Source organism: Bombus affinis, chromosome 18 (assembly GCF_024516045.1).
Source record: "Bombus affinis isolate iyBomAffi1 chromosome 18, iyBomAffi1.2, whole genome shotgun sequence".
Taxonomy (NCBI): domain Eukaryota; kingdom Metazoa; phylum Arthropoda; class Insecta; order Hymenoptera; family Apidae; genus Bombus; species Bombus affinis.
The window spans coordinates 5,912,141-5,934,985 of record NC_066361.1 but is presented as its reverse complement, the minus strand read 5'-3'; the positions used below and the strand labels follow the sequence as shown (position 1 = coordinate 5,934,985).

The window sequence follows — 22,845 nt, the reverse complement described above, 5'->3', positions numbered from 1 at the left end:
GAAGGAATGGTGCATTGACAGTGGTGCGACGTCACACATGTGCTGTGATGCTGTGACATAAACTGTTTTGAATCCATAGAGCCAATCAAAAATCAAAGGGTAAGATTAGCGAATGACAAATTAGCACAAATCAAAGGTAAAGGTACTGCAATACTATTTAGTTACAAAAAAAATAAACTTAAAAAATTCCGATTGGAAAATGCATTGTACGTACCAGAATTAAAGGCAAATTTGATCTCGGTATCAAAAGTTACAGCGAAAGGAAAAAGGATCATGTTCACAAATACGACGGTCACAATACTTGGGGAGAAGGATGAGATCATTACCACCGCAAGTCGCAAAAGGGATTTGTATATTGTAGATACAAGACCTGAATATGTTGGTATGGTGTGTGAAAACAAAAATACACTTATGGACTGGCACTACAAATATGGACACTTGAACGAATCTGACCTGTGGAAATTGATAAATAAGAATATGGTAAACGGTCTACCTGACATAAGACGGAGTAAAATGAATGCTTGCGAAGTATGTCTGAAAGGCAAACAGGCAGCAATCCCAATACCAAAGAGGTCCGAACCAAGAAAATTAGAAATATTGGAACTGATACATTCTGACGTATGTGGTCCTATAAAACAAGCATCTGTAGGCGGAGCGAGGTATTTTGCCACCTTTATAGATGACACTTCAAGGCTAGTACATGTGTATATCCTCAAGACAAAGGATGAGGTTAAGAGCGCATTCTTGAAATTTAAAGCCTTAGTTGAAAGACAAACAGGAAAAAGGATAAAAGCCCTCAGGACTGACAATGGTTTAGAATATCTAGGAAAGGAGTTCACAAATGAATTGGAAAACTGTGGTATTCGCAGGGAATTTACAACTCCCCATACACCTCAGCAAAATGGAGTGGCTGAGCGAATGAACAGGACACTGGTGGAGATGGCACGATGTATGTTGATACAGTCAAACTTACCTATTCATTTTTGGGCGGAAGCTGTTAACACAGCATCATATATTAGAAATAGATGCCCAACAGTTCATGGTAAAACACCATATGAAATTTGGCACAAAAGGAAACCAAATGTGAATCATCTAAAAATTTTTGGCACTGAAGCTTATGCACTAAATAAGCGGCCCGATAAAGGTAAGTTTGAAGCAAGATCAACAAAATGCATTTTTGTTGGATACGCCGACGAAGCAAAAGCATTCAGATTATGGAATCCAAATAAAAGAAAGATTATAATAAGTAGAGATGTTTCCTTCCTAAAAAATATTGAATGCCACAATGATGAAACTGAAAATGAACATGAACAATTCAAATATGAATTGATAAACCAAAAACTTGACGAGGAAACCGCAGAAGAGATTCAAGAGCAAGAACACGATGATGATGAAAACATGGATCAAAATGAAAATAGTGGCCAAGATAGATCTGTGGTTAAGAGGGGGCGAGGAAGACCAACCATAATACGTACAGGAAACGTAGGCAGGCCAAGAAAAATTTACCAAACAGTCCCAATAAATCAGGAAATGGTGCAATTAGTCAATGATAATTTGACCGAGTCAGTGGATGAATTGTTATCTGGACCCCATGCCGAAAAATGGAAGGAAGCCATGCAAACAGAATATGACGGCTTGATTAAGAATGATGTTTGGGAATTGGTAAAATGCCCAGCGAATAGATCTCCAATTGGATCAAAATGGGTCTTAAAGACCAAATACAAGGAAAATGGAGAGGTTGAGCGCAGAAAGGCTAGATTAGTAGCGAGAGGTTTTGCTCAAAAACCGGGCATAGAATACAACGAAACCTTCGCTCCCGTGGCTCGATTGACTTCCATTAGAGTCATTATGGCTTTAGCTGCCAAATTGAAACTGGACTTATATCAATTGGATATAACCATGGCGTACACTTACGGCGACTTAAAGGAAGACATTTATATGCAACAAGCCAAGTATTTCGAGGTACCGGGCAAGGAAGATCATGTATATCACTTGAAGAAGTCATTATATGGATTGAAGCAATCGGGTAAACAATGGTTTGATAAATTGAATGGCTTCTTGAAAGAACTCAACCTTAGACAAATGGAGGAAGATCCTTGTGTTTACTCAAAAAGAGATAGAGATAAAATCCTCATACTGGCAGTTTATGTGGATGACTTGATAGTAGCAACTAACAACCATAAGTTGTTTAATCATTTAAAAGAGAACTTAATAAAAAGGTTCGAAATGAGAGACCTTGGAAAGTTGAATTTTTCTTTGGGTCTGCAATTCTACCAAAATAACGAAACCAAAGAGGTTAGGGTAAGTCAAGAGAAATACATTAAAGATATGGTGAAGAAATTCGGTCTAGGAGATGCTAAAATTGCACTTACTCCGTTAGAAGCGAAAATAAACCTTAGTAAAGACGACGACTCACCTGAATTTAACCCGAGCACCTATCGGTCATTGATCGGATCGCTAATGTATGCTGCCATAGCTACCAGACCTGACATAATGTATGCTGTGAGCGCGCTAAGTTGTTTTAATGACAACCCGAAGAGAAGTCATTGGTTATCCGCCAAAAGGGTTTTACGTTACCTTAAGGGAACGTCTAACATTGGTCTATGTTTCAGAGACACTGGTGACGATCTAACAGGATATACCGACTCCGACTGGGGAGGTGATATTGTTGATAGGAAATCTAGAACTGGCTTCATATTCAAATTATCAAATAGTGCCATATCCTGGGAATCTAGAAAACAAAAAAGTGTGGCGATTTCCAGCACCGAGGCCGAATACATGGCGCTAACAGAAGCCACTAGAGAAGCCGTATACTTACGACGATTCCTAAACAAGTTCGATACAGTAGCTGAAGATAGAGCAACCAAAATATACTGCGACAACCAGAGTGCAGCTAAGCTGGTACAAAACCCAATGTTCCACGGTCGTACGAAACACATAGACGTCCGACATCACTATGTTCGTGAGATTTTCCAACAGGGGATCATTGGAATTTGCTACATGCCCTCGAATGAGATGCCAGCTGACTTGTTAACGAAAAGTTTGGGAAGGCCAAGTCATAATGCCCACCTAGAGACTATTGGTTTGACGAGCGCTCGAATTCCGTTGAGAGGGGGTGTTGAAAATAACAACGTGAGTTCTCGCTCGCCATCTATATGCTGACGGCTAGTTACAAAAGAAGTAACTAGAAGTTGTTCCTAGACACGGTCGATAGACCTGATCGATAGTTTTAGGACCCCCTCTTGCCTTTTGTTTCATTCATTCTTTTGTGACCCTTCTAAGTGTGTGCAATAAAGGTTTTTCTGCTCCGAGAAGTGTGGAGTTATTATCCATATAACATAATAATAACTAACGCGATCCTACCTCTAAAACATAAAATAACAACATATAGTTTAAAAAAAAATTTTAAATTGCAAATTTAAAGATTAAATAAAATTTATATTAAATTAAATTAAATAATATAAATATAAATGAATAAATTATTAAAATAATTAAAGAAAATTTTTTTATATTTATAAAATTAATTTTAGATATTTTATTAAATTTAAATTTTAAAATTATAAATTTAAATAAAATAAAATAATTTCAAAGTATTAATATACTTGATAATATTAAAAGAAAAATTAAATTATTTCTAAAATTTATGTAGTATCTTAATGGGTCTTAGAGGAAAGGACAAGTAATGATGTTTTGATTTAATAAATAATATTCGAGGCAACGAAATGATTACAATGCTGTTGTACGTCCTATTCTCACACGCGGCTTCTGACTTCCCGATTCACACTCTTCGGCTTCTACACTCGCTCGCTCTCGCTTCTTAACTCACACTCTGCACACCTTTTGCATCCGTCCTCTCCGGCTTCTCAACTAATACTCACTTCAACGTCTCTTTGTCTTTTTCCGCCGTTCGAGACACGTGTCCCGAAACGCCCGTGGCCAGGGTCACGCAGGCCCTTTCCACGAAACTATCCACTTAAAAAGAACCGACGACACATTGATGTACCCGACAATGCCGCGGCTCTCGCGACATTGTTTACGATTCGGCCGATATCTTAGGCCTTTTGTCCACGATACTACATTCGGCCATCCTGCAATAACATCTGCCCTCAGATGTGGTCTTCAATTTCGCTATCGTCGGATGCGTCGTCTTCGGCGTGAGGACCCAAGGCTTCATGAAATCGGCGGTCGCCGACGTGTGCGTGGGCCCCTCATGCTCCCCTACTTTCTCCACCATGTATCGGTCATCCACATTTTTCGCAATACCCGGTACGGACCTAAAAATTTTCCCCCGAATTTTAAACCCGGGCCAAATTGAGTTCTCTTAATGGCTACCAAATCTGCCCTTAGGTACTGCTTCGTACTCTTCCGTCTTTTGTCGCAGCGATCTTCCTTTTCGCGTCCTCACGTAACTCACGACGCTGTTTTTCGAAATTCACGCCCCACTCTTCGTCTATTAATCTTCTGGTTACATATCCATCGGCCTGACTGCACGTTGCGGCATCTAAAATCTTACGGACTTCAATGCCCTTCTTCTGTGCGCTTCTCAACCGTGCAATCAGCCCGTCCTCACACTCAGCCACATACACAGCACCCGGCAGTGAATTTCTACTCGGGGTATCCGCATACTCCATACTTTTGTCTGGCCTATGACATACCTGACACTTAAAATGGCCTTCGTTTTTTCGCAACTTCAGCAAGTCATCTATTTCTCTTTTCTCAGACGGCGCCAGTCTTCGCGGTCTTTGTACTACGGATTTGTCGCTTTTCAACACGATTTTCGCGGTTATCCCGACATCCCGCGTCTTCTCTGGCTTATACCCCCTAACGATATCGCGAATCGCTTCACGGTAGTGAGTTTCCTCTACGTGCGCTACATCTATCTCGTCAATCTGTTCTATCACGTTGACCCTCAATATATCCGACGCGTCTTCGTGACCGTCAGCCTGCCCGTCGGCCGTCATTACCTTCGTAAATTCACCCGAGGTCTCATTGTCAGCGGAACCCAAACCATCAAACTTAAGTTTACAATTTCCTAGCGGTGGTGATCCTAACCTCGCATACTCGTCTGATCGTATGAACGTGAGATCACTACCCGTATCTACTAACGATGTAATCTTATAGTCATCTATCGACATTTCTTTCACGTACTCCTTCTTCTCGGGCCTCGAGATGACGTAAGTCTCCTTTGGTCGTGCAGTACACTTCGCCGCAACATGTCCAAATTCGTTGCAGCTAAAGCACTTCACACCTTTCTCTTTCTTCGGACACGTAACACTTAAATGACCGTCACCGCCGCAACTGAATCACCTTTTGGTATCACTGCTCGTTTGTCTCGACTGATTCCGTATTGCTGATCGTTCCGCTTCATCGTCCTTGCATTCCCCAAATTTTGTTTTCGCCCTTATCTCACTTTTCATCGCTTCATACCGCTTGAAGCGTTCCTTCAGCTGCTGCATATTCCTGGCCCCGTATAGTATGGCTTTATTCGCGACCTCATAGGGAATACCCTGGATAATATAGTCGATTACCGACTGTGTATCGACTCTTCCTTGTCCCGCAATCTCACGCATATTATACATATACTGAAGCAGACTCTCGTCTGTTCTTTTCGTTCTATGTGCTAATTCTTGATGTACCTCCCGGTCACTCACTATGTCTGGGAATTCATCTACCAGCGCCTTTTTAAACTTCGCCCAGGACTTCGTGCATCGTTCTTGGCGTGCGAAAGTTTGAGCAGAGCCTGTGAGAAGCTTCCTGGCGAAAACCACCATGTGGATGTCCGACCAGCCACACACTTCCGCCATTTCCTCGAAATCCCTTATCCATTGGCTCACATTCGGTAGGTCATCTCCGCTGAATTTTCCTAACGAGTCTTTTACGTCTTCAAACGTTAACACCGTGCACTTAGGCTCGTCTTGCCTTCGTCGTCTTACCACTGGAGTCACCCGAACTCCGCCGTCTTGACTACTGAGATCGTGATTCCCTGGACCGTTGCCGTCTAAACGGTCCCCAATCACGTCCATCTCATCGTCGTCGTCGTCTTCTAAAACATCGTCGTCATTGTCACGTAAAATAAAAAGCAGGGGGCTCGAACGAAAAGAAAAAATTAAGGTAACAAAAAAAAAACAAGAGAATTTATTTCTTGTATTCTGAATTTACACTGACTGCGATTTTGTTCTGAGCTCCAGCCGTGACTTTCCAAGACTGAAGCTCTTACAATTTGACTTTCGGTAACATCTGTTTCTTCTTTGTTTGTCATCCCTCAATATCCTCACTACCCTGTAGGCGTACGTGACCGTTGTCACACTTCTAGGACATTCGGTGGAAGGACCGTTAGGATACAGATGACTCATTAGGCACTTCGGCGATATACATTGTCGCCAAGGTCGCCACATCTCTATCTCCATCATCGGTCCATCGGATTTGAAGTATGCCGGTCGTGACATACCCCTCAGTTTAGATTGATCTTGGTCCTCTAAGATCGTAGTAGAATTGGTTGGATTTGTTTATAAATCGTAATTCCTATCCTGTGAATTTAAGACAACTAACCAAGGGTATTGTTACTACTGCTAGGGTCAGCATTATCCTGGAAAAAGTACGTTTTCAATCGGTTACCATGTATCTTATTCTTAATATTGTCGATAGATATAATGTAGTAAGGAGTTTTCACATCATTGATTCTATAGCGTCCTAACCATTCAATGTCCAACTTATCTCTTTTATGGTCATTGTGAATTAAAACAAAGTCTCCTTTCCTAAACACGGTCTGAGTTTTAACAATCTTTCTTTCTTGGTCTCGCTTGTAGCGTTGCTTATTTTGAATAAGTGTTTTGTGAGCTGTTTCCCAATATTTATTTAACTGTTTTTGCCAAAGTGAGTACATATCGTCATAGGTAAATGCGGGGAATTTGGATATTGCGGAAGGTAAGTTCGCTTTTCGCCCAAAAGTCAATTCGAAGGGGGAGAATCCTGTTCCTTCATGTTTTGCAGTGTTGTATCCTAAACAAATGAAATTAAGTACTTCGTCCCATTCTTTGTCATTGTCGTGTAACGCAGTACGAATTAAATCTTTAACCGAGGCATGTGTTCTTTCGAGGGATCCGTTACTCTGTGGGTGAAATGAAGTTGTTTTGACGTGTTTGATTTTAAAGGCCTCTTCAAATTTCGTCATTAAATCGCTAACAAAATTTTGTCCTTGGTCTGTCAGAATCGTCTTTGGTGCCGAAAATATATAAATATAGTGCTCAATGAGCGCGTTAATTATAGATTCAGTTCGTTGCGTTTTAAGGGGAACAAGGATCAGATATTTCGTAAGTTCGTCGTGAATTGAAAGTATATATTGATTTCCGCGTTTGGTTTTCGTCATCGGTCCTATGATGTCCATAGCGATTTTGTCGTTAGGGTGAAGTGATGTGTCTGAGATCTGTGGGGACTCTTTGGGTCTGATACGTGTTAGTTTCTCCTTTTGACATGTGTCGCATGTTTTCACGAAGTTTTCTACTCTTTCAAAAAAGCCGGGGATTTTGAACTTATCCTTAATCCGTTGATACGTTTTCTGTATCCCTAAATGTCCTACGGTGTCGTTATGGTTTTCCTTTATTGCTTGTAGTATTTCGCTTTCGTCTAGTTTTAAGATGGGGTTGGGCGCATAAGTAATTTCCTTGTATGTGTCGTTAAAATATATTAGCATGAGTTTAATCTGTGTTTTCTCTAATTCAGTGAAATTTTTATTTCCTATGCCGATTTTTGTTGTATTTTTAAGAATGTTGTAAAGTTTTCTGATCCAAAGTGTCTCGTCGTATTCTCCTAAATCGTTTCGAGTTAATTGGTAAAATGTTTGATCATTCGGTTTAATTTCTAAGAGTTTCGGGTTTTCGTTGTTGTTTTTCCATTCGTTGAATGAATTAGTGTGGTCAATTAATAGGTCGAGATTAACTATTTCGTTGCGAGTTACCGCGTGAACCCTAGATAAGGCGTCTGCAGCTGTATTATCTTTACCCTTTGTGTATTCGATTTCATAGTTGTATTCTTCGAGTCTAAGTCTCCAACGAATCAGTCGACTAGAGGGGTCTTTGCAATTGTGTAGCCACTTAAGGGCTTGGTGGTCGGTTCGAATAATGAAGCGTCGTCTTAACAAGTATTGCCTAAGTCTTTTCACGGCCCATACGATGGCCAAGAGTTCCTTTTCTGTCGTGGTATAGTTTCGTTCGGGTGGGTTTAGTGTCCTTGAAATGTAACAGCAAGGATGACCGTCTTGTGACAGTATTGCTCCTAGTCCTTCGTTACTTGCGTCGGTGGTTAGGGTAAAGGTTTTGTTAAAGTCCGGATAAGCTAGTATTGGGGAATTACAGAGTTTGTCCTTTAAAGTATCAAAGCTAGTCTGGTGTTTGTCAGTCCAATGGAATGGTGTGTCCTTTTTTGTTAAGTCTGTAAGGCTTTTCGCGATTTTAGAAAAATTCCGAATAAATTTGCGGTAATAACCTGCTAAACCTAAGAATGATTTAACGTCCGTGGTATTGCGGGGTAATCGAAAGTTTTTTACAGCGTCTAATTTCTTGGAGTTTGGTTTAACTCCTTCGGCTGAAACTACGTGGCCTAAGTATTCTAGTTCCGGTTTTACGAATTCGCACTTATCCGGTTGCAATTTAAGTCTTAATTCTCTGAGTCTCTGAAATACTATCGCGAGGTTTTCATTATGTTCTTGAATCGTTTTTCCGAATATCACTATGTCGTCCAAATAAACAAGGCAATATTTTCCTACAAGTCCAGTTAAGGCTCTGTCCATTAATCTTTGAAAAGTAGCGGGTGCGTTTTTAAGACCGAATGGCATTCGATTGAACTGAAAGTGGTCTTGCGGTGTCGAAAAAGCGGTATATTTTTTGGATTTCTCGTTCATTGGAATTTGATGAAATCCTGAGGATAAATCAAGCGCCGAAAAGAACTTCGCGTTTCCTAGTTGTGTCAAAATGTCGTCTATGTCAGGTAAAGGATAAGCGTCTTGTTCCGTGAGTTCATTTAGTTTCCTAAAATCAATGACTATCCTCCATTTCTGTTTTCCTGAGGCGTCTAATTTTTTCGGAACTACCTATACCGGAGAGTTATAAGGGGAATCGGATTCTTCTATGATATTTTTCTTTAACATGTCTCCCATTTGTCGCGAAATTTCGTCTCGATGACATTCCGGTGGTCTATACGATCGTGTGTTAATGATTTTATCTTTGGTTAATGAAATTGTGTGCTGGGTTAAATTAGTACAGGGCAAAAGGTCGGTTTCTAAATTAAAGATGTCAACGTAGTGGAGAATAATCTTTTCTATGGATTCGCGGATTGGCTTTTCAATGTGATCTGTTCTCACTAGGCTTTTTAGTTTTGATACGTTGGAAACATCATGGGAATTTTGAATATTATTAGAAATTTCAATGTTTTGCTCACCAGTGTTGATAAAACATACTTTAGTTGGTTTGCCTTCCAGATAGATTGTTTGAACTCTGTTTTCTCCAGGAGTTAATTGTATTGGTTTCTGAAATAAAATGATTTTGTCATTTAGTCGGATTCTGTCATTGGATATTGAATAGTTATACTTCTCTAAACATGGTAGCCCAATGATTCCGTCTTCGATGATTGGGAAGTTGTCCGGTACTATGTGAAAGATGTGGTCTTGTCCAAAAATTCGTTTCGTTACGTATTCGTTCGTTTCGTATTTGTCTCGTCCCATAGAAAATTTTTGTCTAGGCCCTATTTGTATCGCGTTGACAGTTTTGTTACGTTTCACTAGGTTTATCCCTGCTCCTGTGTCGACCAGAAATACTCGCTCTGTGGTTCGGGTTGATAAAGGTATTGTGAGTAATCTTCCTGTGGTGATGTTGATTCGTATGTTTCGTACGGTTCGTCTATACTCTGGTTCGATGTTACTTCTCGTGTTTCGTCCCTTTCCTGGACTGCTTGAATTCCTGCGGGTGGTCGGTCGTGCTGGCTCGATTGTAGAAAATTTTGGCATTTGTTGGCCATGTGTCCCAGCTTTCCGCATTTGAAACACTTCATTTGCGCGCGTTCAGGGGGTGGCCTATTCTCTACTCGGTCAAATGTGGTAGGTTTCTGAGCTAATAGTGCGTTAGGCGATCTAGATAATGTATTAGATTGTCTTACCTGTATTGATTGATTGTTGAGGCGATTACTAGCGGAAGGCAAGCGACTACTTGACCAATTGGCTTGCCGTTCTTCTCGTGAATAGCGTTCTAAGTCGGCTGCTTTCTTTTCAGCTACTTCAAGATTCACGGGTTCAATGATTAATAATGTTCGGCCTATGTCGCGCCTGAGTCCCTTTAGGTACACACGGACAATCTTCTTTGTAGTTTCTTCGATCATTAGCTTGCGTAGAAGTGGTTGTGGGTACTCGTTGGTTACTGCGTACAGTAAACGGTTGAGTATTCTTCTGAACCGAATATTAAAACTCTGCACTGATTCTTCCCGTCCCTGTCTCAACTCTTTTAATTGTTCCCGATATTCTTCCGAAGTCACTTGAGCTGCCACATTGTTCCTCAGTGCGTTGTACAGATCACTGTAGCACTCAATGGGGATGTTGCGGATACTTTGAGCTGCTTTTCCTACTATTTTTTCTACCTTTATTGCTTTTAGCAATAAATCTTGCTCCACGCAACGGTCTTTCATACTGCTCACTTCTTTGATGAATTCTTCGACACCTACGTCATCGTCTCCGTTGAGCATTGGAATACAACGTATTGCATCCTTAACTCGTAGAGTGGAAAGAGCGGGTGGAAAATAGCCTCTTTCTTCAACCTCGGGTTGTTCGGTGTCGATGTGCGCAGGTGGGATGCCTGGAATCGTTAATCCGGTCGGTTCGCGTGCCCTAACCGTACTCCCGGTGCGATTAATCGCCGTCGATTTACTTTCGTTGCTTTCGGTAATGATGGAACCAGAATCATCGGTCGCAAGGGATCCGAACCCAGTCCGTAGATCTGCGACGGTTCTCCTAAGACTTCCGATTTCTGCTACCCAGCATCTATTTGTTTCGTCACTTTGCATAGACAAACGTAACATATCCTCTTGTAAACGGGCAATACTCTCTTGCTGTTTTTGAATACTATCCAATATTGTTCGCAACGTTGGATCCGTTGAAGTAGAAGTTTGAGATTCGTTTGTCTTAGACATCTTCCTGCTTTCGGACGAAGATGAGTCTTGGCTACTGAAGCTAGATTTTCTTTCACGGTAACGTACCGAGGAATCCAGTTTACCTTCCTTTGTCACTTCACTCGGTTCGTGATAGTTACTTCGTTGTTGCGGATGACCGTAGTCCCAAATAATTCTATCTTCCGTAGATAATGAATGTCTTTTGGTTTCCGAACAAACACTTTTCACTATCCTGGCAGTAATCGTCAAAAATGTCACGTAAAATAAAAAGCAGGGGGCTCGAACGAAAAGAAAAAATTAAGGTAACAAAAAAACAAGAGAGAATTTATTTCTTGTATTCCGAATTTACACTGACTGCGATTTTGTTCTGAGCTCCAGCCGTGATTTTCCAAGACTGAAGCTCTTACAATTTGACTTTTGGCAGCATCTGTTTCTTCTCTGTTTGTCATCCGTCAATATCCCCACTACCCTGTAGGCGTACGTGACCGTTGTCACACTTCTAGGACATTCGGTGGAAGGACCGTTGGGATACAGATGACTCATTAGGCACTTCGGCGGTATACATTGTCGCCAAGGCCGCCACATCTCTATCTCCATCATCGGTCCATCGGAATTGAAGTATGCCGGTCGTGACACGCGCACTGTCGCTCCAACTTTTCCGTGTGGTGCGTTCAGGCACGGAAGTCGGGCCACTGCATGGCGGGCACTCGTGGGCGCAAGCGGTCATTTTCGCTAGCTCTTTGCGAAGGGCCGCGTTTTCTTTCTCCAGCACGGATAGCCTGGCCTCCACCGACTTCGCAGGTCCGATGTTGCTGTGCGTTGGCCCCTGCTTTTTCAGCATTTCATTCAGCCACGCTGCAGTTATGTAACTCGCCGCGTCCTTCGACGCTTTAATGTACGTCCGTTTGAGGTTGGACGATTTCGTCGCAACCAACATCAATTGCGAGACGTGCCTCGTTAGTTCGGTCCTGACGTTCGCCGCTGAGCTCGTCCTTATTTACCTCGCCAGTTCTTCGGAAACTTCCGGGACTGTAGTCGACGTAGTCTTCCTCTTCCTTCCCATGGAAGCCGTCGTAGCCACTGACTAGCGCGACGCGAGCGAGGCGATCGATTCTTCGTCGTCGGACCTCATTCGTGCCCGCAATAATTCTGCCATCGATGACGTGGCATCAGCTACCATGGCCGTGGCGAGATATAAACTCTCCGACCTCTCCGAAGTTTTGCGGGCACTCCTCGTAGCTTTCCTTGGAGGTTCTTTAACCTCCTCCGCCACCTCCATGATCTGTGTTACGTCCTCGCCAGACGCATAAACACATCCGGTGGCCTGGCGGTCTACCCCCGAACGGTAGCGGTCGTGAAATGACGACGCAGTGGGGCCCACTTGACTACCCGCAACTGGGGTCTCCCCCCTGCACCGTAAACGTGTTTCTTGTCCTTTCGTAAATCCATAGTTGTTGTTTTTTTCCTCTTTAATCGCCGGGTCGTCAACGTAGATATCCGTCCTGGTGCCACACACTCTTTCGCACTCTGCCCCGGTCAAAGCCGGTGTAGGGTGACGGGAAGCCCCACGAGAAGGTGAGGTGAGTGGTCTTGACAGGCATGGGCCCACCAAATTCTCCGAAGTTCTCCGCGTCGAATCAGCAAACTGATTATAGGAGACCGTACTATAGGAGAACACCCGACTATAGGAGAACATCAGATCCATCGAGGTTTCCCAGGGCATGGTCCTATGCCCTGAGAACCCATACCCGCCTCATGCTCCCCGTGCACCAACTGCCTGAGTAGAGGACACGTACTTCTGTATTGCACCGCCGGATCCTGTCATATGTGCGGGCAACGACACCACACGCTGTTGCATGGATCCGAAACTTGAATCACGACTCGGGACATCACTAGCACCCAACATCCATTCGATCTCCGACATCTTTCTCGACACCTTCACGTATCCATCAAAACCCATCTGAGACACCACAAACACGATTATCTCCAAGCCCATCATCCAGGCAGAGGAGACAATGACGGCGACGGCCAACCACTTCAAAAAGGACTGAATCAAACGACATTTGGTTGTCGAGCATTGCTAGACACCGGTACCAGCATGATGTACATTTAATTCCATTGATCATTCGCAGACGACGTGGAACACCGGTCCCCGCGAGTCGGTCGAACACTTAATGAAAGAAATAAAACGTGTTTAGTACATTGTGGCAACGTACTGAATGTAAAAAGAATGTTATAATTACTGTTATAATTATAAATACCGTCACTGTTATGTTATTGTGGCGGCACTCGACCTCGGAAATGTCCAACGGTTTCGCGGCACAAAGCGCTTTATCTTTAAAGCGCTAGGCCGAGTAGCGTAATGTACCAACGATATCCCTACGACTCTTTCGCCGAATATTCGGAAGAACACATACGCGGCAACCGTTGCGGACTTCTAACAAACGCGCGCGTAGTAGTGATTTCGAGCGCTAACAAAGAAAAGAATCGACGTGGTTTTGAACCAGAGAGATTCAGTGTGTCCCGAGCGGTGAAGTGCGAAGGATTACGCGAAGCAAATGTCACGATCACTTGGCAACAATGTATATCGCCTAAGTGCCTAATGAGCCATCGATATCCCAACGGTTCTTCCACCGAATGTTTTAGAAGCGTGGCAACGGCCACGTACTCCTACAGGGTAGTGGGGATATTGAGGGGTGACAAACAAAAAAGAAACAGATCCCACCGAAAGTCAAATTGTAAGAGCTTCAGTCTTGGAAAGTCACGGCTGGAGTTCAGAATCAAATCGCAGTCAGTGTAAACTCAGAGTACAAGAAATAAATTCACTTGTTTTTTTTGTTACATTTTATTTTTGTTTTCGTTTGAGCTACCCCCCTTTTTTTATTTTACGTGCACAAACATAGAGATACGAGTAGTCGACTCCTGATAAGCGTTGTCCAGTGTTAAGTGTTGTTAATCGTTAACCGTTGTCAATCGTTAACTGTTATTAATCGTTTTTTGTTGCTAGCTGTCAAAAGTTTAATAAACGTTATTGTTAAAAATCAGGAGTATTTCTTGTGTACGCAATCACGACATATACCACCTCATTATAATTACTGTTGCTATAATTAATGTTATAATTTGTAGTAAAAATTTGATTAATTGTAATAAAACATGTATTCACTAGAAATGCATATTAATTGCACTAATTATCTAAATTACGCTAGTTATAAAAATTTAAAGTAACATCAGAATGAAGAAGACTGATATCAAGAAAAGTTATAGTAAAGCTCAAAACGTTATTCCCTCTTTTTGTCTTTCCTGTGTTTCTTTCAGTTCAATACAACATTTACGAAATTATGTGTATAATATATGTCGGGTTGGCGTTAAGATTTGAGTTAGGGTTAAGGGCATGAAACGAATCCCTATTGGCGCTAGACGTGATCATTATGCAATAGAGGAGATATTTACTAGTGCAAATGTTGAGGTGGCCGTGAGTGAGTTATAGTTGTTGTAGTTGGATCTGGTCCGCTGTAATTGTCACTGGGGGCTGTAGATGTCGCTGCTGGGGTACTGCTGATTTTTCCTCCGTTTTTTGGTGCATGGGAGTAAAATCGGACTCCGGTCGCCGGGATTCGAACCCGGGTTCCGAACGTTCGCAACCTAAGACGTTAACCACTGCGCTTCCGTCGTCCGACACTAGTTAGTGTCGAGTGGTGGTACTTGGCTTGTCGAGTGCCGCCACACAAATATGACTATGATGGAATTGGACAAGTAATCGCGATAATTAGATACTCGAGAAGCTAATGACAATGATCCTAGGCTCACTAACGAATCCGCGGTCAAGGGGATGACGAACTCTACTTTTCTTCAGCGTCTAAGTTGTACTCAATGTTAATGCATGGGGCAATCACTACGTATCTGAGAGTTACTTGAACCGTCTTTGAGATCGTACGGGAGAGTGGTTCTCCATCACGGTAACGCTGTCGAGGAAAACTATGATGGGTGTGCCTAAAGGCACGAAATCATCGGATTCGCGGAGAAAAGCCTTCGTTCGGAAAGTGAGGGAAATTGGCGTTACTGTTAATTGGTCAATTTCCATGTTGGTGGTTAGGGAAGGGTGCTAGCCGTCCTTAAGAGAGAGTTCGAGAAGAGGAAGCGTCGTTCGTGAGAAAAATAGATTTCTCCTATTTTCTCGTAGTTGGAACGAGGACTGTTTGTCGGTTTGAAGGACTTTAGTTAAACAAATCTATATATATATATATATATATCTATATATATATCTATATATATATATCTATATATCTATATATATATATATATATATATATATATATGTCGGAGATGAAAGAGCACCGGAGCCTTCTCCTCGGAACTTTGGGAAGACACCTAGTACTGTAATTTAGATTTCACCATAGCCGTATTAAGAAAACCGTTGTCATTCGATCCGACTGTACTTATTCGAGATTTATGATAGTGAGCTCGGGCTCGAGGCGACGACCAGTCGCCGAACGTAGTCGCGGTCAAGGGGATGAACGTTTTGTTTAAACCAAGGCAGGAAGTGACTCTATAACTCTCCTTAAAAGAAATGCTTGGGACAGGGTGCGATGGTAAATGTCTCAATGGTTTCTGGCCCGTGGCTCGCCACACGCAGACTATGCTTCGAGTAAGACGGTTACCAGATGTTGATGCGTCTCCACGGTACATGTTCGGCTAGCCCGAGGACCCGCTATAAATCTTAAGATCTATTTAACGAGAGTCCTTCAAACCGACAAACAGCCTTTGTTCCAACTACGGGAAAATTGGAGAAGTATATTTTTCTCACGAACGACGCGACCCGATGGCGACTTTCTCTTAAGGGCGGCTAGCACCCTTCCCCAACCATCAACACGGAAATTGACCAATTAGCAGTAACTCCAATTTCCCTCACTTTCCGAATGAAGACTTTTCTCCACGAATCCGATGATCTCGTGCCCTTGGGCACGCCCGTCGTGGTTTTCCTCGGCGGCGTCACCGTGATGGGAAGACACTCTTTCGTACGATTTTAACGACGATACAAGTAATTCTCCGGTACGTAGTGCTTGTTCTGTGGCGACCGGAATATAACTTAGACTTCCACGAAGTATACACGTTCGACATCCCGTTGACCGCGGATTCGTTACCGGACCCGAGGCCATTATCATAGCGCCGCGAGCATCTAACATTGTGATTAATTACCAACGCTGTAATACCACTCACTTGTGCCAATAAACTCTACCATCGTTACACCGCATCAATGGCCAATATCAACGAAGATTCATCGAACACCTCTACCCCCAATCCTACCGTTTCCCCGACATCAGAAGTGGGATTCGGGCCTACGTTAACCATGCAAGAGCACGTGGCCGTCATGCGGGAGCTGTTTCTGACACCGGCGCCAAATCGCAGGCCGGTACTCGAGTTATCGCTGCCGCGTTTCAACCCCGGAATAGCGGGTACCGACGCAGCCACGTGGTGCGCGACAGCCAGTGTGATTATGCGAGGGAGGCCTATACGCGATGGTGACTTATATCTCCTTTTAAGTAGTGCTATGGAAGGTGTAGCGGCACGGTGGCTTTCGCAAATTCCGGTCGATGGTCTTACGTGGACAAAATTTACCGAATATTTTCTCTCGCGTTTTGGCACCACGGAGACTATAACCTCAATGATGGTCGGATTCCTCAACGAACAGCAACTGGAGGACGAAACCACGGGGGCTTTCGGTCATCGTCTCCACTCCCTCCTATGGTCGAGGTGGGAAAACCTGTCCATGATCGAAATAGTCAACGCTTTCGTCCTGTATCGACTGCGTCTATCGGACAAGGAGGCCGAGCGACTGGCATTCACGCGTAACATCCGGACCCGGGAGCAATTCTATGAAGAGATGCGGGCTTTCTCGTACGCGAGGAAGGGGCTGACTTCTTCGTCAAGTGATCCACCGACGGAACCTGGAGTAAAACGAAGCAGGACAACGGACCGAGCCAAGTGTTACCACTGTGGAATCTCCGGACATAAAATCACCGAGTGCCGCAAGAGGATGCGGACCGGAAAAACGAGGACACGACGCCCAGGGGATAGCCGATCAGCTGCATCGTCCGGGGCGGTTTGCTACAAGTGCCGAGCGGAGGGCCACATCGCATCTGATTGTCCGCTACGGGAGGAGAGGAGAGGCGGCCACGACAAGGAACGTCGAGTCCATACCTGCGTGGTGGAGGCCTCAACCGGTAAACTGGGTCACCAGGGTGAGTCGTTCCCATTTTGCTTCGATTCGGGAGCCGAATGCTCGTTAATTAAGGAGTCCGTAGCCCCGAAATTCTCCGGCAGGAGAACGACCGAAATAGTAGTAATGCGAGGGATAGGGAATACGTGCGTTAAGAGTACGACACAGATTTTGTCTACCGTATGTATCAACGGTTTTACACTGGAGATAACTTTTCACGTCCTCCCCGATAGTCACCTAAAGTATGATATCATGGTTGGTCGCGAAATTCTGAGTCAAGGTTTCGACGTACATATTACGCCCGACAGCCTCGAGATTTGCAAAACGAAGACAGTTAACGCGTGTAATGAGACCCTCGAAAGCGAGATCGATCTTAGCGAAGTGGACACCGAGGTACTTGGTAACGATAAAAGCCGATTGATTTCCACTCTCGAAAAGTTCAAAAATTCGTTCATTACGGGCTTCCCACGTACCCGCGTAAGTACGGGCCAGCTAGAAATACGATTAATCGACCCTAACGTCACCGTCCAAAGAAGTCCTTACAGACTTAGCGAGGAAGAGCGGAGAACCGTGCGGGAGAGAATCAGCGAACTAATTAAAGCGAACATTATAAAACCCAGTAAGTCACCGTTCGCGAGCCCCGTGTTGCTCGTGAAGAAGAAGGACGGCTCAGATAGATTGTGCGTAGACTTCCGAGCGCTAAATAAAAATACGGTCGCGGATCGGTATCCCCTACCCCTTATCTCAGATCAAATTGCGAGATTACAGAAGGCGAAGTATTTTATTAGCCTGGACATGGCCAGTGGGTTCCATCAAATCCCCATACACCCCAACTCGACAGAGTACACAGCGTTCGTGACACCCGACGGACAATATGAGTACGTAACGATGCCGTTCGGATTGAAAAATGCACCATCCGTTTTCCAGAGGGCCATTTTCAACGCCCTAGGCGACCTCGCGTATTCGTACGTCGTTGTTTACTTAGATGATGTCCTAATTATTGCCGATTCTATAGATCAAGCTCTAGAAAGATTGAACACCGTATTAGATACTCTTGCGAAAGCCGGATTCTCGTTCAACTTCGCGAAATGTTCCTTTTTGAAGACATCGGTACTTTACTTGGGGTATGTGATCCACAACGGAGAAGTCCGCCCGAACCCGGGTAAAATACACGCCCTAAGTTCCTTACCTGCGCCGACGACCGTCACCCAGCTCAGGCAATTCATCGGGTTAGCTTCGTATTTCCGTAGGTTCGTCCCTAAATTCTCACAGATAATGAAACCCCTGTATGCGCTCACCTCAGGTAACAAAAATATAACATGGACCGATAGACACGACAAAATAAGACAACAGGTAGTTTCCATCCTGACGGACGCGCCAGTACTAATGATATTTGACCCCAACTACCCGATAGAACTACACACTGACGCTAGCTCGGAGGGTTATGGGGCGATTTTGATGCATAAGGTCGACGGCAAGAATAGAGTAATCGAGTACTACAGTAAAAGAACTACCCCCGCGGAATCTAGATACCATTCCTACGAACTAGAGACGTTGGCAGTCGTAAACGCCATCAAGCATTTCCGACACTACCTACATGGACGGGAATTTCTTGTCGTTACGGATTGCAACTCGCTGAAAGCGTCGAGTAATAAAATACGTTTAAGCGACAGGGTCCACAGGTGGTGGGCATACTTGCAGACTTTTACCTTCGACATTATGTATCGAGAGGGTAAAAAAATGGCCCACGTAGATTTCTTCTCGCGAAACCCCGTAGACTTAGACCACCGTAAGTTTGATAAAATCGCGGAGAAGGAAATCAATCTGGCCGAAATACCGGAAGACTGGCTGTTAGCCGAACAGCGCCGCGACCCACAAATTATAGAAATCACCCGCAAACTACGAAACGACGAGCTCGCGGAAGATGTCGCGAATACTTACGAGTTGCGTTCCGGTACCCTTTACCGCAAAGTGCAGCGGGGGGGCAAAACCCTCTGCCTGCCCATTGTCCCGAGAGGTTTTAGATGGTCCGTTATTAACCATGTGCATCAGTCAATTATGCACTTGGGTTGGGATAAGACGCTCGAGAAACTGTACGAGTATTACTGGTTCGAAGGAATGGCGAAGTACGTTCGCAAATTCGTAGAGAACTGTCATGCTTGTAGAGTTTCGAAGGCAAGCTCGGGTAAGATACAAGCCGAACTACATCCGATACCCAAGACCAGTATACCGTGGCATACGGTGCACATGGACATAACGGGCAAGCTAAGTGGCAAAAATGACTCCAAGGAATATGTCATCGTTTTAGTGGATGCTTTCACGAAGTTTGTATATCTGCATCATACCCGTAAGATAGACTCCCTTAATACCATCAAAGCACTCAAGTCCGCTATATTTCTATTCGGCAGTCCCTGCCGGATAATAGCAGATCAGGGAAGATGTTTCACGGGTAAAGAATTCCAAGAGTTCTGCAAAAGCAAGCAAATTAAAGTTCACTTGATAGCGACCGGTGCTAGTAGAGCCAACGGACAGGTAGAGCGTGTTATGGGTACATTGAAAAATATGTTCACGGTAGTAGAGACGACCGGGCGGCCGTGGCAAGACGCGATTGGGGAGATACAGTTGGCTTTGAACTGTACCACCAACCGCATAACCAACTCGAGTCCATTAGAACTACTAATAGGTAGAACGGCAAGACCTTACGATCTGTTGTTACCCGGTAACATCGAGGAAAAGGAAGTCGATATCTCCAATGTAAGACGACAGGCAATAAGAGGGATAGAAACGAGTGCTAAATACGAGAAAGACAAGTTCGACAAAGCTAAAGCTAGGGTGGTTAGGTTTAACCTCGGTGATTTCGTATTACGCAAGAATGAGGAAAGGAATCAAACCAAACTAGATCCAAAATTTAGAGGTCCACTTGTAATAGCGGAAGTCTTGGAAGGGGATAGGTATATCCTAAAGACACTAGACGGTAAGCGATCGTACAAATACAGTCACGACAGGTTGAGGAAAATGCCAGATGGTCGCATCCCTGCTGAGTTGGATGTCTGTAGTGAAGGCAATAACAGTGACCATGACGATATGAGCACTTCGACCTCGGAAGATCAGTAGCACTATGCCAGTAACACCCGGCAGAGCGAGTTCGCACGTGTTTCGGGGAAATAATGTGATGAGGCTCAGTGAGAACATGCGATGTGGCTCGCATGCATCTCGGGGCGACAGTGTGATGAGGCTCAGTGAGAACATGCGATGTGACTCGCATGCATCTCGGGGCGACAGTGTGATGAGGCTCAGTGAGAACATGCGATGTGACTCGCATGCATCTCGGGGCGACAGTGTGACGAGGCTCAGTGAGAACATGCGATGTGATTCGCATGCATCTCGGGGCGACAGTATGATAAGGGCTCAGTGAGAACATGCGGTGTGGTTCGTATGCATCTCGGGGCAACAATATGGTAAAGCTCGGTGAAACCGTGGAACAAAGCTCTATGTGCTCACACGATCTAGAAGACCGAGATCCTTTGGAGTGCGAAATCGAAAATGGTCCATCATGCCGTTACGATCCGACCAATAACCTGCAGGATGCAACTATCACCTTGAATACTAACTGTAACGCTACTAATTTTCATTATCTTTTATCTCTTTGCTGCCGAACCCCCGTACAGGATTTGTCGCTACACTGGATCCTTACCTCATTCGAGCACCTAGTTAAATTGTAAATGATGTTAATCGTATCGAGTCTAATGTTGGAAAACTCAATATTTTAGTTACACCCGAGGACGTGTGATAGTCAGAATGGCCGTGTCGGAGATGAAAGAGCACCGGAGCCTTCTCCTCGGAATTTTGGGAAGACACCTAGTACTGTAATTTAGATTTCACCATAGCCGTATTAAGAAAACCGTTGTCATTCGATCCGACTGTACTTATTCGAGATTTATGATAGTGAGCTCGGGCTCGAGGCGACGACCAGTCGCCGAACGTAGTCGCGGTCAAGGGGATGAACGTTTTGTTTAAACCAAGGCAGGAAGTGACTCTATAACTCTCCTTAAAAGAAATGCTTGGGACAGGGTGCGATGGTAAATGTCTCAATGGTTTCTGTCCCGTGGCTCGCCACACGCAGACTATGCTTCGAGTAAGACGGTTACCAGATGTTGATGCGTCTCCACGGTACATGTTCGGCTAGCCCGAGGACCCGCTATAAATCTTAAGATCTATTTAACGAGAGTCCTTCAAACCGACAAACAGCCTTTGTTCCAACTACGGGAAAATTGGAGAAGTATATTTTTCTCACGAACGACGCGACCCGATGGCGACTTTCTCTTAAGGGCGGCTAGCACCCTTCCCCAACCATCAACACGGAAATTGACCAATTAGCAGTAACTCCAATTTCCCTCACTTTCCGAATGAAGACTTTTCTCCACGAATCCGATGATCTCGTGCCCTTGGGCACGCCCGTCGTGGTTTTCCTCGGCGGCGTCACCGTGATGGGAAGACACTCTTTCGTACGATTTTAACGACGATACAAGTAATTCTCCGGTACGTAGTGCTTGTTCTGTGGCGACCGGAATATAACTTAGACTTCCACGAAGTATACACGTTCGACATCCCGTTGACCGCGGATTCGTTACCGGACCCGAGGCCATTATCATAGCGCCGCGAGCATCTAACATTGTGATTAATTACCAACGCTGTAATACCACTCACTTGTGCCAATAAACTCTACCATCGTTACACCGCATCAATGGCCAATATCAACGAAGATTCATCGAACACCTCTACCCCCAATCCTACCGTCCCCCCGACATATATAATGATATAATTATGTATATGAAGTATATTAAAGTGAAAATTATATTTCAATTAGTATATGGATATTCAATTATTTGTCCTCCTAATCAAGTTAATATAATAAAAATATTAATAAATCATCAATATATAAATTTGTTAATGAAGTAAAATTTATTATTTTTTAAATTATTTGAAATAATTAAGGGAATTAAATATAGAATAAAGATTGATATAAATAATATAATTACACCTTCTAATTTATTTGGAATTGTTCGTAAAATTGAATATGCAAATAAAAAATATCATTCAGGTTTAATATGAATTGGAGTAATTATAGAATTTGCTATTTTAAAATTATCAGGATCTCCTAATATAAAAGGTATTTGAAAATTAATTAATATAAATAGTGTAAATGTAAAAATAATGGTAATTAAATCTTTAATAGTAAAATATGGATGAAAATTGATTTTGTAGATATTTATTTTTGAATGAATTGGATTTGATGATCCTGTAATATGTAGAATTATTAAATGTATAGATACTATTAATAAAATAATAAATGGTAAAATAAAATGAAATGAATAAAATCGATTTAATATATCATTATTAATTGAAAATCCTCCTCAAATTCATTCAACAGTAATGTATTTTCGATCTATCGCGGTGAGACGCGGTCGTTAGAATACGCG

The 22,845-nt window shown here is 43.5% G+C and overlaps 1 protein-coding gene across 1 annotated transcript; it reads right to left on the bottom strand.

Moving 5' to 3' along the window:
- Positions 1 to 10,156: 10,156 nt before the first annotated feature.
- Positions 10,157 to 11,399, bottom strand: LOC126926442 (uncharacterized). Its single transcript, XM_050742773.1, has 2 exons — positions 10,654 to 11,399; positions 10,157 to 10,588 (listed from the first exon to the last, which is right to left on the bottom strand). Exons 1-2 carry the CDS (start codon positions 11,167 to 11,169, stop codon positions 10,568 to 10,570), a joined length of 537 nt encoding a protein of 178 aa, XP_050598730.1. The 5' UTR covers positions 11,170 to 11,399; the 3' UTR covers positions 10,157 to 10,567.
- Positions 11,400 to 22,845: the final 11,446 nt, after the last annotated feature.

Excerpts from the sequence above, each read along its gene's own strand:
- LOC126926442 (XM_050742773.1), bottom strand. The coding sequence starts at position 11,169 with ATGTCTAAGACAAACGAATCTCAAACTTCTACTTCAACGGATCCAACG. Across the intron at positions 10,589-10,653 it reads GCAGTATGAAAGACCGTTGC|TATCCGCAACATCCCCATTG; the intron begins GTGGAGCAAGAT and ends AGCAGCTCAAAG.